Raw genomic sequence first — 18,583 nt, forward strand, 5'->3', positions numbered from 1 at the left:
CAATACCAAAATGATGCATGCTTGCAATTAACTTTTTTTTTTCACCTGATGCCGTCCGATGGAGCTTCATACGGGAACTGTTGCTCTGACCGCATGACACAACATTGGATGAACGCACAAAAAGCCCGGAAAAACATTCATATAGAGCAAATTAAACATTTTCTCGTTTTACAAGGAGTCTTGCGTCCACATTATAAAATTGCACGTTGTACATATTTGATGGAGGCTTGTAAAGATCGTTCGCAATAATTTTTACTGCAAAATAAAACGATTTCACTCTAGAAGCAAAAACAAGTGCCCCGCCGATCAGCGTAGCCGCCGTAACGCCTACCAGCTAGCGCTCAAAACGCGCGCTCCCATATCCGAAACGGGAAGTGTGGTTCATGTTCTAATGCCAGCCGCTTGGTGCGCCACAGTCAATTCGGCCGTTGGGCTGTCCGCTTTAGTTCAATGTCTTTCTCTATTGGCAGCGCTTTCAGGTGATGTCGAGTAGAGTTACTGCATATGGCTCCCGCTAGAGTTGCACATAGGACCGCCATCTTGCAATCCACTTTTGTGTAGTGAAGCCATCTCTTGTTCGTGGAGGGGCTACGTTCAAGGCCGTTCTCCCGTCAATCGTATTTATTGCTACTTCTTTAGAGCGCAGCTCTTAGGCGCCCGTTCCTGCGTTCAGCATCGGCATAATCATGCGAACGAGCCGAGAGAAAGGTTGAAGAGCAAACGCGGAGCGGCAGATAAAAGACTCGAGCCGCGAACAGCGGAGACCAATGAGAGCGGCCGCTTCAGTGACGTGCGCGCGGGAAACTGGTGTCATGCGGGCGCACCCGACCACTCGATGCGTACCATCGTCTGCTCGCGTCAGCTCTCGCGCGCTCGTGTTTAGTTTCCTTACGTTGGTCTCGTTCGCGCTTGTTTCGATTGTCATGGTTTGCCCTGCACAAGCGAATACTTCGCGAAATGACAACACCTATAGAGCGGCGGACAGAAAAAAATGCATTCGCGCAAAAGCTGCCGCGTTTGTAAGACACAATATGCGCCGTGCTGAAAGCGATGGCACTGGAATTGACGAGGCCAAAATGAGCAATGGTGTCGTGGTAGGTCGGCTTCTCTACGGCGATTCAGGATTCCACGTGACTTCGCTTGGCACATGGCAACGGAGTGGCACCTGGAAAACAGAAGCCCAACTCCGGCTTCCTCTAGCAGCTACATACAGTAATTCTAGTGTCGAGAGGGACGAATGCAATCGCTTGTAACCAGATGTATGTACCTGCGAGCCGCCTGGCGCCGAGTGAACGCGAAAGGCGCATTACGACGCGAACGGCCCCGGGACGCAAGACTGCGCCCATTAGGGAACGAAGCCGTATTCAAGGGGGGGGGGCAATCGACACTGCGCCACGTCGATCTTTGGTGGGGTCGTTTCGACGGATAATGCTTTCACGTCAGAACGCCGTCAAAGGCGTATCGTCGGCGCAGAACGCGCGTACGCCATAGCCATTTTTCACTGCGCGCACCGTGCCCGTTTTGACCGTCATGGGAACGCCTTTCTAAATCTAAGGGGAGCCGACGGGCTTGGCACTCAGCAGATAAGGAATTCCAGGTAGTGTTTCCTTGACAAGTGTAGGTGAGCTTGAAGTGCCGCAGTGACAGCTTTCATGGACATATGGCCCACAATTAATACGCTATCTATTGTTCCGAAGGTCGGGCGCAGGTATGAGCGGGCGACGGGTGGACACAGTAATTGTCAATTCCCCATCCGCCTTAGTGTGCAGGTGCTTCCTACTTATTAGTATTTTATTGCGCCCACTGTGCTTGGCTGTGTTGCTTTAAACGGTGTGTACGATTGATATGCCTTTGTGACCCTCTCCTTTGTTGGGTTCTTCTGTATGTGGTTTTTAGTTAGAGGAGCAACACCTTAAGCTGTGGTAAAAGGAAGTAGGCGTAGACGAAGCTCAATGCTTCAACAGCCGGTGGACCACTCATAGGACGATCGTCGTGCGTGTTTGGTGACTGGTGTGCCGGCGGACCTTCCTCAATATCGGTGGCGATTGGACTTTAAATGTGTGGGGCGTGGCATCGAAGGATAGAAAACGTGGCCCCGTTGCCCCTACCTAGCCTGCTGGACTAAACTTGAGGTGCTAAGCACCGTCGGCTCTCCCGATATAGGATCTTCCTGTATGTTCCTGTTCCACCTTGTATTTCTATGTGTACTTCTTGTAACAAGCCCTTGTAAATACAAGGTGTCTACAACCATCATATGTGTCTGCTTCCGTTCACACGAAGTCGCCAGCGAAGTTATCGCCTCTATCCTTATCGGTAGTACTCATCGCTTGCATAGACCGTCTCTGTGGGTGCATCTCGTATGCCCAAAGGGAAGAACTAATCATCTAATCTCGAGAGGACGATGCAGAACCTGTATCTTACTCCTTGTTTCATTGTATTTGTGTTAGGCAACATTGTGTTAATCCAACTATGTAACCACTCCCCCCCCCTCCCCCACACACACAATGCCTTAGACCTAGACGGTATTACTAAAATAAATAAAAGAACAAATAAAGTACGTCGGACGGGCTGCCTGAAAGATAGGACAATTGCTCCAAACAACGGTGAACATATCTGACGTACTTTGTCGTAGTTCACCCAATATTAGTGGAATTGGTTTGAGAGGAAAGTGCCCAGTTAGGGTGTTTAAGGTGGGCACACAATTGATTCTGCAGCAAACTAAACAATACTTACTGCACGTTTAACCTAGTCGGCACCATTACATGGGAGGTTAAGCAATTTGCTCTTTGCTGCACTGAAACAGAAAAAATAAAACACTCGTGTCATGAGCGGCATTTACTGTCGGCTGTATTTTTTTTTCTCTCAAAGTGAATTTACAACTACAGGACCATCTAACAAAAGACCGTATATTTGATATTTCGCATTCACTAATGTCCGATTTACCATGCCTGTGGCGTCTTGCCCACTAGCTTGTTCATTATTCCATTTGGCAACGTGATATGCCAATTCCTCGAAATTATTAGCACGGCTGGATGCATTACTTGACTGGCTTCTTCCAAAATAAATCGGTATCAGAGATGAAGCATCTGTCGCAAAACAGTGTAAGTCTTCAGTAACTGATTGGTTAAATTATTCAAGGTGTTTAGAAGCGCGAGGCAACACAGGGCTATGAGAAGACAGGGGCAATGATAGACGCTGCAGCGGGATGCTCCGGGTTAAGCCTGGCCATATGGAGCTTTTAAACTTTAATATAACTTTAGGCACACAAGCGTTTTTTTTTTTCTTTCATTGGCTTTTTTGTTTTTGGTTCCCTTCTCTGTATATGGTCGCCAAGGCAGGACGCTGTGAGCGAGAGCTTGTGCGTAGCAGCAAAACCCCATAACCACATAACTTCCGCGATGAATAATTTAAGTTGCAGGGTAAATGTGAAAGTATCTCCGAAAACAAGTGGTGACAGAAAGCACCGCAGAATGTTGACAAAGTGAACGAAAGCTTATTGTGCAAGCTGCTGCAGATCTCCGTGCCATCCGTTTTTCACGTAATCTTCTGGGCACATCAACAGACACACGAAGAGGCAATCTCGCTGCCATAAACAATGAGGGCTGATACCACAACACACTGCATTTTGTGTAATCACAGCACCCCCAGGTCGGCCTGCGTAAGAAACCCGCCACCTCTCCCCTATCCCTAGTAACTTAGTTGCACTTTTGTTGCAATGGCTATCCATCAAGCGGTCGTGCTCGACGCGTATAGACGCCTGTTATGGTTGGGGCACTCCTCCTCACATCATGTTCCTCTAGCGGTGGACGTCACCCGTCCGCGCGCCAGCCAATCACGTGCCTTGGTCTCCTCCTTTGCACTGGCGCTTTCCCTTCCTCTTCCCAACCGCAATCTCTCCGCGTTTTTGATTGTTCGAGATCAGCTGACGTCCATCCAAATAGGGAGAAGAAAAAACATATCCCTTTAATATATTTAAGCCTACGTACCCCTTGTGTCACCTTGACACATTCATTCTGGAAGATTGCCGACGAATGGTGAAATACTAAATTTCGAATAGGCAGTGCCAAAGCTCTCTCTTTGAGTACATACCGAGTCGCACATAAGAAGCGGCCCAAGCTGTCTACTAGGCCACAAAGCAGCCAGCAGTGTGCGGTATATTCAGGTACATTAGCAATGGCCCACTTTGTCTGGTCGGCAAGGCAGCAGCTACCACATACCTAGTCGACAAAGTTGACTCTCCTCTAGGTTTTCACTGTGCGAGATCATCTGAGGTCCATTAATTTGTGCGAAGTAGCTGAAGAAAGCCATCGCTTTAAAGGACCACCTCTGGTCATTTTGTGCTGCCAAGCGCAGTGCATACAATGCGCGCTAACGGCGTGTCTGCTAAGTATTAGATCGCTACGCGCCGTGAAAAGACGTGAAATTTCAAACCAAACGCCTTTTGCCGTTCCCCTCGCGGGCGCCGCGCTCCCAGCTGGCGAGTGACGTCAGTCGCGCAAGTGAGCTACGTATATTGTCATGATGTGACGTGACTCTCAGTGGCACGTGACTTAGACAAAATATTCAAGGCAATAGCACTGATTTGTTTGATCTGTTCCTTCAAAATACGAAATAAAGTTTAGAGAAATATTAAAACCTACAAACCACACGTCTGCATGTCTTTGCTTTACTTCATACCGTAGATTCGTCATACTTCATTTTCGTCTGCTTGTTCCCATGTCGTACAGTCGAGCACGCAGAGAACAAAATTACGCATTTTTTACCGTGTACCAGCGCGCGATCATGCCCCGTGATCCGCTCGCGTCTGCCTCAGTGTTTGCGTAGTGCACAGCGCGCATAATCGTGCGCTGCGCGAAACGAGAAAAACGCAACCACTCGAGCGCGAGAGAGTCAGCGAAAAAAAAAAAGCGAGAAAAAAATAACGCGGGCCCATGACGTATGCGTCACGCTATACTCAAACTCCAGTGTGGGGGAACGCTGGGAAGGAATTTCAGTTGCGGAGACTAGACGGGGGCAAGTGAAGAGAATGTCTGTGTTGGCGGTGATGCTCGCCTCCTGAAGTCATGGATTCGCGGCACTGAAATATTTATATATCGGCTATTATTCAAACAATTCGAAAATTCTTGCGGTAGAGTGCTCGCTAGAGGGCACGTAACAACTTCCAGCGTATAATGAAAATTTGCTATGTGGCCTGGTGAGGCGCCCTTTGAGAGACGTTGATACCGGATAAGGAAGGGGATCGTAAAGCGTCTAGGTAGCACGCTCGGAGTTATTAGAGGGTTTTAGCTGAGCGCTTGCTGTACGCTCCGCTCAGACCGGCATATGCTAGCAAATGCCACAGTACCGCTTAGCGAGAACGCTAGTGCGCTTGCGCACAACGCTCATGCCGTCAGCGGAACGAAGATCGCATCCCTCGCTCCGCTACAAAGCCGACTGTGCGGAGCGTGACAGCGTGCCTACTTGGCCTCTTCGTCGTTTTGCAGCCGAGTTGGTAGCGCGTCGCTCGCGTATCGGCAAGACACGCTTATCAAATGCGAAATCTACGCAGTTCCCTGCAGTATCTTATAGCGTGAAATCTGAGCGGGGCGGAGCGTAAGCGGCGCTCTGCTAAAACTGTCTATTATACAGTTTTAGCAGAGCGCCTCTTACGCTCCGCTCCGCTCAGATTTCACGCTCTGAGATACTGCAGGGAACTGCGTAGATTTCGCATTTGATAAGCGCGTCAGCGACGCGCTTTCATCTCGGCTGCAAAATGAGGAAGAGGCCAAGTAGACACGCTGTCACGCTCCGCTCAGTCGGCTTTGTAGCGGAGCGAGGGATGCGGTCTTCGCGCCGCTGCCTGTATGAGCGTTGTGCGCAAGCACAATAGCGTTCCCGCTAAGCGGTTGTGTGGCATTTGCTAGCCTATGCCGGTCTCAGTGGAGCGGACAGCAAGCGCTCATCTAGAACACTCTATTGCATTTCATCAATGAGCGGCATCAAAAATAGGCTGCCGAATACATTAGTCGTACTCCATGGGAATCAACAATACGTTTGCAAGAAGCTATCGCATATTTCCGATGGGCTTTCTCCAGTAAACACTCACTTTGTTAAGTGCGAAGCACCTTATGCGCCCGGGCTGTCCGTCTCCGGTCGTCGTCGTCGCAGTCACGGTAAGCAAGCGGCTCGTGCTCGCGCTCGGCATGCACTCATGCGGAGCGCGTGCCGAGCGCTCCCGCGTTCGTCGTCGTCCATAGCTGGCTGTGTTGCCGCTCATGATTCCAGCGTAGAATTTCAGTTCTATTCCGTCGTCATAATGGGGAGGCCGTGTTTACGGGGTTATGAGCCATTGCTTAAGGCAGTATGAGCCCATTAGCGGTGCATCACTGCATGCATGCCAGGACTCGCGCGTCGTCATCACTGACTCGAGAGGGGCCTGCAGTATTATTGAACAGGGGTATATTCCTCTCATTGCGTCTCGCATCCTTCAAAATAGTGCGTACCTCGGGACCTGCGCGTCTCGAACGATCGTATGGGCTCCTGCACATATGAGCCACGAAGGCAACGAAACGGCAGACGCCGCTGCCCGCGCGCTCACTCTCCGGGCAACGCCTTCAGACCCTTCCGTAATGGAACCCGAACCTAATCCGGCCCTCACTTGTCCAGAAAGTATTAAAATATACCAATTCGGCCACGCAATTTATCCTAAGCCATGTAAATGCCTTACAAAGGCAGAGGAACGTACACTCCTCCGCCTTTACACAAAAACACTGCTGTGCCTGGCAGTTTTAAAACACTTTGATCCTGCCTATACAGGAAAATGACCGCACTGTGCCGAGAAGTCTTTGGACATCTTCCACGGGGTGTGGGCATGCCAATCCAACCCGAACCTCACCCCAAAACCAAACCCCACCCGCGAGAACTGGGAGGCAGCCCTGCTCGGCTGCTCCGACGTGGCAAGCCAGAAGGCCCTGGTCGACCGAGCACAAGCCGCGGCGGTCGCCAATGGGCTCCTGTAATGAGGAGCCCACCTATAGTGAGTGTGAGAGGTGGCCTCCACCGGGCCACTTCAAGCTTCCTCCGTGTACTTTAAATAAAGTTTTTCAGACACCTCCTCAGGTTTCACGTTAGTGGAGCAGCATTTCGCTCAATGGGTCATTTGACACTTACGCATAAAATTTATTTCACCGCTCAAACCGAGACTACGACTTAACTATTGCTAACTGTAATAACTAATAAAAACTAAAACAGTATAGAAAGGCGTCCATAATGGCCAAATTGCTGAGGGAGTTAATGAAACGCTATTACTTCATGGTAAAAGACATCATCAAGCTTGCCCTAAAATAATACTAGTGACGGCTTGGCCACCCAACTGTTTTTTTAAGTGAATATTTCTTAGTAAACCATACCGAACTTTGCTGATCATGGCTACTGCCGTCTTGGCAAATCGCTCACATGCAGAAAATAAATAAATTACGACTACAAATGTGGGATCGAATTTCGTCTTCCCGTAAGATAGCCCGAAGCCCTATTTGGCCACAATGGCACGCATAATTCCCTCCGCCAACAACAAGTCGCTACTTGAAACGTTTGTTGAATGGGTGACGTGGTGCAACACCTGTTGCAAGAACATGTGCGCACGAGAGGAATTATAGTCGACCTCACTGTCTGTCTTTCGCGCCGTAGTGATCTCTGCCTACTCCCCTTTTCACCATTCTTCGTATGCAAAACACCAAGCAGAGTCTTCATACTCCTGACGTCACCGGGATGTCACCTCAAAGTCTGCCGTTTTATGAACGGCTCTTGGCATTTCGGCATAGCGTGCGATGTAGTGTAGTGGATAAAATTATAGATTATGTGGCATTGAAGTGGTGGCCGGTGCGGTGTATAAAAACAAAGTTTACATGAAATTGCGCCTTTGGTAGGATGACAATAGCCAATTGTAGGCATCGCATTAGGTTTTACAGAACTTATTATTTTACGATTGCTTTGCACCAGGTACGTTTCAACATGTGTGTTCGACCCGCATCACTGTTTACAACTCTACGGTTATCGGGAGTTGCAAGCTTTCCATTGATCGTTAACCTTTCGTTCAAGGAACTCAGAAATTGAATAAAATTCGAGGTCTGATATTTGTGCGTGAAGTTCAGCGGAGCTCTGCTGGGCGAAGCGTCCGAGCACTGAGAGGACTCTCCAGTCGCGCTTGCTACATGAGCGAAACCGTGTACTATCCGGAATAGTCGTCGTTAACGTCGGTCTAGTTGAGTGGCAAGAACATTGGTCCCTGCTCATTGCCTGTAATGATGCATACATGATGTGCGATTGCTATTCAAATGCACTGTTCTCTTCCGTCTCTGTTGTCTCCAGCGATGACACAGGAAACTCATACTTTCGAGGACAACGTCGCCGCTGAAGCAAGGCTTGAAACACCAGAACTGTGAACAGCATGCCTACCCCGAGATTTAGTCCAGCAAGCATGAAATAGAGCCTGTCGTAGGAGCCGCGCTTGTCCCGGAAGAAACCTGAACAAAAAGGAAGAAAACAAATGTCTATGTTGTTCAAAAAAAAGCATGTTTCCTTGTGGAACAGTCAAATGGAGTTTTGATGCATAAACAACAGGCTTCAGTTTTATCCTTATAAATGCTCAAATGGAGAGAGACACACACGTGAACGAATAATGCGGAGGTTAGTCTAAACACTCCACTAGCTATGTCGCTCAGGACGCTGTCTCTGACGGATGAATAATGTAAACTCCGCGGTTAGGTCACCACGGGAAATTGAGTAATGAACCCCCCCCCCCCCCCCCCCTGCTGCGCAACGTGGTGGGGAGCGGCCAAGTTGAACTGACTTTGACAACGTAAGCTGTTATGGGCAGATGACCCGAGCCTCCGCCAGTATGGTGGCGCCATCTAGTTAATGTGCCTGGAACCACCGCGTGCGACGAGATGCGATTCAGACGCGATGCGCTTAAGACGAGCCGCGCAATTAACACTCTCCCGATGTTAGATGTGCGCCACGTATTCTGGTTACCTCTTCGGTACACGTTATGGCGTCTCCTCGCAAGGCACGAACCGCTGCTGAAGGAGCAAATCGTAGAGCTACGTGCGCGGCTACAACCAGACATCATCGGGCTCAGCAGACTGCTGTGCAGTGAGCCGCAGCTCGCCGTCGACGCGGATGCGGGGCGGACAGTTCAGATCGCTCTCGCCATAATCGAGGCGAAGACAATTTGCCGCGAAGAGCTTGTTATGCGTGGTGCCGAAATTGGAGCTACTCTTGCGCCGCTCAACAAGCTTACGCTGTGACTGTGCCGCGCAGGCCTGTGACTTTTTTTCATATATGACTCTTGTAATTTGTTCAATATTTGAACCTTTAATATTAAACCAACGATATTTACGCACTTCACTTGAATCTACGCTAGATATGCGAAGGTTCGACCACAACTTAGCGCAATACTTTTTACTGAGGAATAGATTACTGGGTTGACAAAACATCAAGGGAGGCGGGATCATAATCAACAACACACTAGTCGTTTTTCTTAGTGCTTTGTTTCCCGAACGGTTAAAATACTCAGCTCTAACCCCTCACTAATTCAGTTAACAGCTTACTGTTCGACAATGATATTCGCTGTATAAGTATTCACAAAAATACCCTCCCCTGACGACCACACAGGGACGGCAGCGATGGCTGTACTCCGCGACAGCGAGCCCACCCTAGCATCAAACCTATGTGAATTACAAGCATTATCATCAGGCTTATGCTACAAACTTCTTGTGGCGGAATACCTAGTGTGCAGTTGCATTGGCATGTGCCACTATGGCGAGTGTGCCATGCGCATCTCCAAAATGACGAGCGCATGTCAATATCAATCGCCCATACACATCGAGATACACGCGAACACACACGACCTTAGGGATGCTCGCCCGAGCCGGAAGGCCATGATTGGAATAAGAAAAGTATCAACAGCTGGCGTAATAAGTATCGCTAACACTTTGAGCGTCGCTGACGTACCGGTACGTTTCCGCATTTCTGTCCCTCCTGGTTCCTTTCCACATTCCTTTTGTCAGGTAGGAATGCGCTGGAGCCCAGCAAGAGCGCATTTGCCACTATCGGTGTCATTATAGAACAAGGAGGAAGGAAACAAAACAGGAGAGGCCCTGACGTCACTTTTTTGAAGCCGGAAGTGCAGCCATGTTGGTGTGCCACCTCTCTTTGCGCATCCAATCAGGGCTTCTGCAGCTCGCCGGAGCAGATGGGCGCGAACTTTAAAGTTGCATTGTTACGACCCACCGGAGGTGTGTGCTCCTGACGTGCGTCAAAACAAAGCCTACAATATTTCTGTAGCAGTTTTAGTGAAGCAGACGCGCTCCTCTGTTTTTCCGTGGCACGTTGAAGAAGACGACGAAGACCCGCGCCGTAATTGCTTGGGTGTATCTGTTGCTGGCCGGCACTGACACTCACAGGCCCAAACACAACTTTCAAGCTTACACACCACACTCCAAAGTCAGCTTTTCTCGCGAACAGAAGGTGCTGCTTATCTCACTTTTATCTTGTATTACTTTTCAGAGACCGAGAGCAGCAGCGAAAGCTTCAGGAGCGCGGTTGCCATGGCAACTTTGACATTTAGGGTACCCGTCCCAGTGCTCCTTTGCGAAAAATAGCACGTGATTTCCGCCGCACCTTCTCAAATACGTTCGTGCAGGGCATGGCCTCTCCTGGGGTTTCCTTCCTCCATGTTTTAGAACGTAGCACGTAGCGAGTCAGCGTTGGCGTCGGAACTTGTAACCGAGCGAACGAGCACAGCGAAAGATGAAGGCGCGAGGAGGATTAAATGTGCGAGGAGGAAAGCGGAGAGGAGGGTGCAGCGGAGCCATGAGTCAGAAAGTGGAGGAGGGCATGGCGAAAGCGTGAGAAGAAAATCGCAGTGCGGTGACGATGGCTACGAGATAGCGCTAGAGTAGCGTGCGTTGTCTTGAGGTTCAGGCAGACCTCATGTAACACCGCCACATCAGATCCCACCGATTGCGTCGCCCGACTCCAACGCACCATCGCCGGCCTCCACACATCATCTTCAGCGCATCACAGCAAGCCTACGCTTTTCGTTTTTTAGGATCTGGCAACATGCACGCACGCTTTCCTCCGTGACGACACAGTCTGTAGGCCTTTCCAGCCACCTTACAGCGGACCCTACCGGGTTGTCCATCGCGACGACAATATTTTGGAGGGCGCTTAAGCTTCGACTTTAAGAGTGGAACGCGATAGAATTCAAATATCCCTGGCTGCTTATCAGGCTTCCCGGCAACTGCAGCTTTTTGTCCAACTACGCCTCCGCGCGCGGCTGCTGCGTAGGCGATTGCCATCTGGATGGTGTTTTTGCAAGAAAAATACCGCGGCACGCCGCTGTATGAATTGTCGAAATGCTGGAAAGGGGTTTGTGTTTGAGTTTCGGCGTTATATTAATTATGTTTGCTCGTATATTTAAGTTACTAGTCAAAGCTATCACCTCTGTAGGTTTTGGTTAAGTCGTACTTTATACAGCCACGAAACAAGAAAATTGCCTGCTCCATACTACAACAGGCAAGGAAGACTTAAGCAAGTTAGGGCGTGATGCACTAATACCAAAACATCAAGAAACTCAGATACCCAACGCACTTAGAGAATGGTACACGGTATCCCCCATATCAAATAACATTGATCCGACCCTGAATGCCGGGTGAACAAAGGCTAGGGCACAATACATAGGAAAAATGACAAATATATGAATACGGCAATATTCACTGACGCTGCGCCTTATCAGACAGATGTCAGGAAAGCGGTGGCAGTGGTCACGCACCATAGAGGAAAATTGCAGCCTGCGCTTTAATAGATAGCGCCTCTACTACGGAAGCGGAAGAGGTTGCAATTGCGCTCGCAATAAAATAGGGCTGGTCGCGTAAAGCTCCATTATCTGTAATCACAGACTCACAGAAAGCTTGCAGAAACTATCTAAGGGGCAAATTGGAGCACACGCGCTCCGAATACTTGTCGGGACTTGATGGGACTCCACGGTTCAATACATCCAAACCGTGACCTGGGCACCAGGCACGAGGGCGTCACCGGGAACCTGCATGTGGACGAAGCGGCTCGAGGCATTACAAATCGCCGTACCGCCCCGGCCTCTGCAAGGACCCTACACCCTTAGACCCTTGCTTTGCAACAATTCTGAAATATTTTAGAGAAAATAGAAAAATCTATCCACCCCGCACGGCAAACTCAGTTCTGCGGAGGTAACCATGTTGAGAAGATTACAGACGCACACCTACATAAATCTGCACATACTCCAGCTGATCTACGCCACGGCATACAGATACATATGCCCGTGGTGTGGAGCAACACCAACACTCTTTCGCATCACGTGGGAGTGTGCAGAACATGGAGAAGAACGCGAAACAAACGGCACATGGAACGATTGGTAGGCGCTGCTGTCTAGCCCGACCCTGGAAGATCAGCTACGACTGATACAACGAGCTGAACAGTTGGCCCGTGCTAGTGGGGCCTTGGAATAGGGGCACCACCCTGCTGGACAAACTTCGTCTTTAACCCCCTACTCCCTCTGGGGGACTGGGGTAGGAGCCCGTCCGGCTTCTGAATATAATAAAGTTTTACTACTACTACTACGGGGCCCTTGCGTTAAAAATTCCCCCGTGCACGCCAATGGGAAGGATGTGCGAATATTTCCTGACCGGCTGAATCGAGCATACATTTTTCCTGACGAACCAGGGAATCCCAGCGCACCCTCAGGCGTCCATCCACAACCCCCGACATCGCAGCCCGCTCCAGTTAATACAGGTTACGGACGTCGGGTACGCTTCACGGAGAGAGGACTTTCGACTACGCTGCTGCGACTAGGGCAATGAAGCCGCCGTCCTTTTTCTATGTTGGGATTCGTTCCTCAGCCTTACAGAACATCCCACACACGTATAGAGCTGCGCTGAAAGTTCACTTAGGGTAGCATCGCAGTCAGCGGTGAATTTTTTTTTTCATTTCTGCACTGCAAAAAATAAACCGTTATGTTTCTTTTGTGATATTCGATAAATAATGTCTTTGGTATCAAAATGACATTTATATTCATCGGCCTATTTCAATTTCACGGCAGGCCAGAGGCCTATATCAGCAATTTCCATTTATCGTTTTACTGCGTTAACATTCTTTGGGACTATCTATATATCTAGCTATGTTTTCAGTTACCAGGTTTTTCGTATTTAACCGTTTTCCCGCCTACCTGGGTTATCGATTGTGAGTGGTTTAATGGGTAGCCCATCAGGGTGACGTGCTGAGGTAACACGGTTTGAACTCTACCATTCCAGCAACCTGAGTCCCTGAGTATGTGGCAATGCGGTCATACGTGCCGCTCTCCAACGAACCCCTTTTACGCCGACTAGGGTCACTGTAGACGAGGGACTGGATAGGTAAAAGTGTTTGAAGCAACTCTTTGATGCCTACTTGGAGCAATGAGTATGTGCCACTCGGTCTGTGCTGATCTTCCATGAGCCCCTTTGTTGCCAACTATGGCCACTGTGTTTGTGTCAGTAATTGTGTGCCGCTCTTCAATGAATGTCTTAGACGCCAGATTGGGTAACTAGGTAACCCTAAGAATGCTAACACATTAATCAGCAGACGCGCAATGAGCAAATTTATGCACGGTATGAACTACAGCACTTAGCTCAAACCAGCGACTCTGTAACTTCCTCACCTTGCACTCAGTCCCCTAGATCCGATGACTGGTTAAACAAACAATACATTTGCATAAACCAGTTATTCAAATAAATATTTCAGTTTGAGAGTACAAACTGGAAAGTACATACATACCATGTCACATGGTGCAACAAGCCATTACAAAAACACGAATGTGTTACTTGAGGAGCCTGTGCGTACACTTACCAAGGATTGCTGGGCCAGAGAGGCACACGGGCGCGCCGAAGAGTCCTGCGATTCCACAACATAAGCTGAATCGATCCATGCCGACGTGGTCAGCGACCAGCACCGGCCTTATACATTGAATATAGCCTTGGGCCACGCCTGCCAGACAAGCGAGTACTACAATTTCCTCAAAAGCTGAGACACATGTAATGACGCCAAAACACACAGCCATCGCAAGAAGGCATGCCACGGCGATGGGAGAGCGGCTGAAAGAAATTTTGTCAGACGCCAAGGGCACAACCACCCGCCCCACAGCCTGTCCCAGAGCAGTGAACATAATAATCATCTTGGCACGTTCGAGCTCTGCGCCCTTGTCTCCAGCGTAATCGACTATGGTGGTCATGAACGTTACTATGCTGTAGTCCGCGATGACTTGCAGCAGCACCAATACAGAAAAAGGGAACCACTTAAACACTGTGAACACACTGGGAGGGGAGCTTGAGGATGCCAGCCGTTTCTTATTTGGAGAAGGCACAAACTGTTCCTTTTGTATGACCAATTCCGTCGCTATTTCCACGGTGGGAGTGATATCTGCATTAGCTTGCTGTGAGCTCATGGTCATAGTACTCTCCTTCTTGCCTTGGCAGATTTGTATAGGGCGAGGTGTCTTTAGTAGCATGACTAGTGGCACTATGTGTATCATGAAACCACCCGTGAGAAGAAGGCTGCCTTGCAGGCCGTATTCCTTCACCAAAAGCGATGTCCAGGGAACGGCTGCTACACCGGCTACGACCGTGCCCACATCTTTGATGGCGGTGACAGTGGCCTTGTACTTGTCAAAATAGAGAAGCAAGTACATGGCGACGCCTAGCAGTGTGGTGCCGATACCGGCTCCTGCAATAAAAATGTTCGTATATCACAAAAAATGTTCAGGAAAAAGTTGGCGCTTAGCTGTTGGTAAGAATTTACAAAAAAATAAATAATAAGACGTAATAGATCATTTAAATGTCATTTGCTTTCATTTTGTTTCTGCAATTTCGCATTGTAAATATCTATTATAAACAGTAAATATAATAAATACAAACAATGAGTCAACTTCTGGCGGTTGGTTAAAACATATTCAGCTTTTTATCGGTAATTAAAATTATGTTGATTAGCTGATACGTTTTAGATTCGTGATACTTTCAGCTGGGTGACAATGAATCCCTTTTATAAGTTTAATCAACCTACATATCTTTGGAGAACTTAATTGCCAGAAATATTTATGCATTCTTTTTAAATTGGTTTATTAAAAAAAGCAGAAAGAGAATGCAGCTTTTTCTAGGGGACAGCTAACAACTTACAGTTGTCAAATAGCTTTAAACAGCGCGACACAGGGCATGGCATTCAACCATAGGAAAGAGCTATGATTAAGAACCAAATGCTTTATCTCCAGGAGTCACATATAAAGACAAGAGGAAGAACTCACAAGAAAGGGAAAGGAAAAAAAAGTTGGGCTAGAAGCTCCCCAATAGATAATTGTAATATGGGTCGTATCATTTTTTTGTAATCACTATTCAGAAGCTTATACTTTACCCTTGAAACCAAGGCTGCCGTATTTTAGGACATAAGCAACTCCAAAATTACCACGCACACTGTGACGATCTTCCCGATGTCATTTTGTCATTTCCCGATAATTAATTGTTGCTGTGTGTTTTTTGTTGTTGTTGTTTTTCTAAAAAAATTTGGCCGCCGACTCCCACGACCGCTCTCCAACGCGTCCTCTTCAGAAGCGTCTATCTGTGGTTGCTGACGCTTTCAGGCAAATCCTTATATGTCTCATGGTGAGGTCTTCGTTGCAAGGCCGATTCAACACCCCGTCGTCGACACAAAAGCGATAATGCACACAAAACTGCGATTAAGGGTGGAAGAATAATTAAGTGAACTAAAATGATAATGCGTATACATGTAGGAGAATGAGGTGAATTAAGAGAGAATTGATGGTGAATTAAGAGTGAATGGATAGTGAATTAAATAGGTTTAGTTGGATGATAGGAGTCACACGAAACGTAATGATGAGATAGAGTGAGCTGAGATAGTGAAGAGTAAATAAAAGTGAATTAAGAGTGAATGTAAGTGAATCAAGGAAGGATGGATCAAGTTTAATGAAAATTGGAAAATTGAAGTAATAGAGCAATGAAAGTGTGACTGAATTAAAACAGAGATGATAGAGTGAATGAAGGTGAACCAAGCAGTGACAGGGTGAATCAAGAGTGAATGAAGCGTGAATTAAGAGTGAATCAACGGGTTATGCAGTGGGGTAGTGACTTGCAAAAAATATACGTGAGATTTGAGGGTCCAAGTGAGAGACTTAGCAAATAAAGCACTTAATGACGGTTGCAGTTTTGTGAATAATAGGAAAAGTGACTTGCAAAAAAAAAAACGTGATGACTTGCAGAAGCGACTGTAAATTGCGATATAAGAGTGTTTATGACTCCGCAAAAAAATGCTGGGTCACGGTCCGAGTTTGCTGAAACAAGGATGACAAGTTTGGTGAAATATGGACGTGTCATTGAGTTAGCGGCGCTCGGGCTTTCGCCTTAAAGTCTTAGTTGTAGCCGGCGGCCCTGGTTGTAGCATAAGGGACCACTAGTAATTTTTCTGTCGTTGGTGGCGCTTTCAACGCGCACCTTGCACGCTCTATGCTTTCACCTGCGTTCTAACGGCGCCTCGGTAAGGCCAAATGCAAACGCGCTCGCTTGCCCGCGAGAAATTCAAAAGGGTGTTCTATGCCACATGTCGATGCACACGTCTATGGCGTGATGGTTTGAATATCGGGCTTCCGCACTAGACGTCCTGTGTTTCAATTTTTTGGTGTTTATTTAACTCTTCATAAAGCAGTACTTTGCTTAAAGTGATGAGTGATGATGACGAAGCCGTTTGAAGCCAGAAGGACGTACTTTGGCAAACCATAATTCCTACGCTGGCTGAGCCACCCCGCGTGCAGCTCCCGTAGGCACTATTGCCAGAGCTCCCATTAGGCAATTATGGTTTTGAAACTCTATGGCATGAGCTTTGGATTGATGTGTGTAAGACTGCTTTAACAGTGAAGCTGTTAGCCTTAGCTGGTCGGGATTTTTGGTAGCGTGCTCACCCAAGAAACGGCAGATGGAAAAGGGGTTGATATTTAGGATTCCGTACGTGTAAGAGAATTATCTTTCCTCGTATATTCGAATTACAATCCGATGCTGTCACGTCTGTAGGTTGTGTGTAATTTTATTACACAGTTAAATTTGAGAAGTTCGATTAGTTCAATAACGCTCTTACGCCAGGCACAGGGCCCAAAAACGAACAGCAGCTGGAGGACATGTTGTTTGAGTTTCCGCGTAACAGAATTATCTTTTCTCGTACATTCAAATTACAATACGATGCTATCAAATCTGCAGGTTGTGTTAGTCGTACTTTACGAATTTTATGACACATTTTACTTTGACAAAATCAATTAGTTCACTAACGCACTTGCGCTAGGCGGAGGGCCTACAAGAATAAGCATGTACGCTGTGCTAACGATGCCGTCACCTAGCCGCCGCCGTCACTCAGGCAGACCTGAAACGGCTACTGGAAAAGGGCTGTGTCTTTCAGTTTCCGCGTAACAGATTTATGTTTTCTCGTAGATTCGAGTAACCATCCGAAGCTATCATGTCTGCAGCTTGTGCCTAAGTCGTACTTGACGCATTTTCTTTGACGCATTTTCTTTTCTAAGTCGTACTTGACGCAATTTAGTTCAAAAAGGCACGTGCGCTTCGCGGACGGCCAGAAGAATGAGCACGTATGCTGCACTGCCTCACACGTGCGTGCGCGTGGCGTACGTTGCTTGGTATGGTAGTGCGTTTGTAACATCAGTTGGAGTGGTGGTACTTGACTGACGTCAGCACCAGCTTCGCTGTACATCCCCTTTCACAAGGTGGAATGGAGGCGGAATGTTTTGACGAAATATCGCGTCTGTGATATGGCTATGCAAAAAAAAAACACTATGCACATGCATGCTATTAAAAGTGAACTTTTGGCAATGGCATGTTTAAAACATTCCGAGTGAAGTGCCGTAGGATGTCTATCGAATCGCCCGCACGACTGATATTACACGCCCGTATTGCTTAGGATGGACTGAGGCGGCTAAAAACGTGGAGAGTGGCGCCGCTGCGATCACTAGCGATGCAAATTCCGAAAATTCAGTATTAAACTACAACCTTTATGAAGAGTACTTGAATATGTATTTTCATGACCGGAAGTTCCTACCCTACGGACTCAACACGTTTTTACACAACCAGAAAAAATTTTTCAGGGCACCTTCAAAGGCTCCCCTATCTTTGAAATTAGGCATTTTGTTGTTATTCAGTGCACTGTTCTGTGGTTTGCTTCGTTTGCTGTGTCCTGTGTCACGCGGTTAAAAGCTTTCATTTAGCAAAATGTGTCATTGAGCCCAAATGAATATGCTCTTACCTTCTAGTTGGTTCCATCCGGTGGTGAGTGGTGGAGGACGATTGGATACGAAGGATAACGCCTTCACACAGCAATGAGAACAGCATGCAGACGTTGTGCGCCGCCTATACAGGGTATCTCACCTAACTTTAGCGCAGGTTCTAAAATATGCCGGTAACCTAATAACAGGAAGTGACAAAAATACCTTGTTGGTATCTCGCTGAAGGAGGTCCCACTATCTTTTTGC

General features: G+C 47.8%; 1 protein-coding gene across 10 annotated transcripts in view; it reads right to left on the reverse strand.

Moving 5' to 3' along the window:
- The window catches only part of LOC119445733 (monocarboxylate transporter 4-like), a 228,214-nt gene that overhangs the window by 178,665 nt on the left and 30,966 nt on the right, over positions 1-18,583 (reverse strand). For 2 of the 10 annotated variants that reach the window (XM_049663571.1, XM_049663562.1), the window contains exons 4-6: positions 13,900-14,772; positions 8,319-8,501; positions 8,060-8,181 (exon numbers count right to left, since the gene is read on the reverse strand). The exons of 5 other annotated variants lie outside the window; for them this stretch is intronic. In XM_049663571.1, the coding sequence (XP_049519528.1) occupies positions 8,126-8,181; positions 8,319-8,501; positions 13,900-14,772 (1,112 nt within the window). In that variant the 3' untranslated portion in view covers positions 8,060-8,125. Of the gene's footprint in view, positions 1-8,059; positions 8,502-13,899; positions 14,773-18,583 lie in introns of those variants that run through there. 3 more of the 10 variants (XM_049663570.1, XM_049663569.1, XM_049663568.1) reach the window with 2 other exon arrangements.

This window comes from Dermacentor silvarum, chromosome 3, assembly GCF_013339745.2.
Source record: "Dermacentor silvarum isolate Dsil-2018 chromosome 3, BIME_Dsil_1.4, whole genome shotgun sequence".
Lineage (NCBI taxonomy): Eukaryota > Metazoa > Arthropoda > Arachnida > Ixodida > Ixodidae > Dermacentor > Dermacentor silvarum.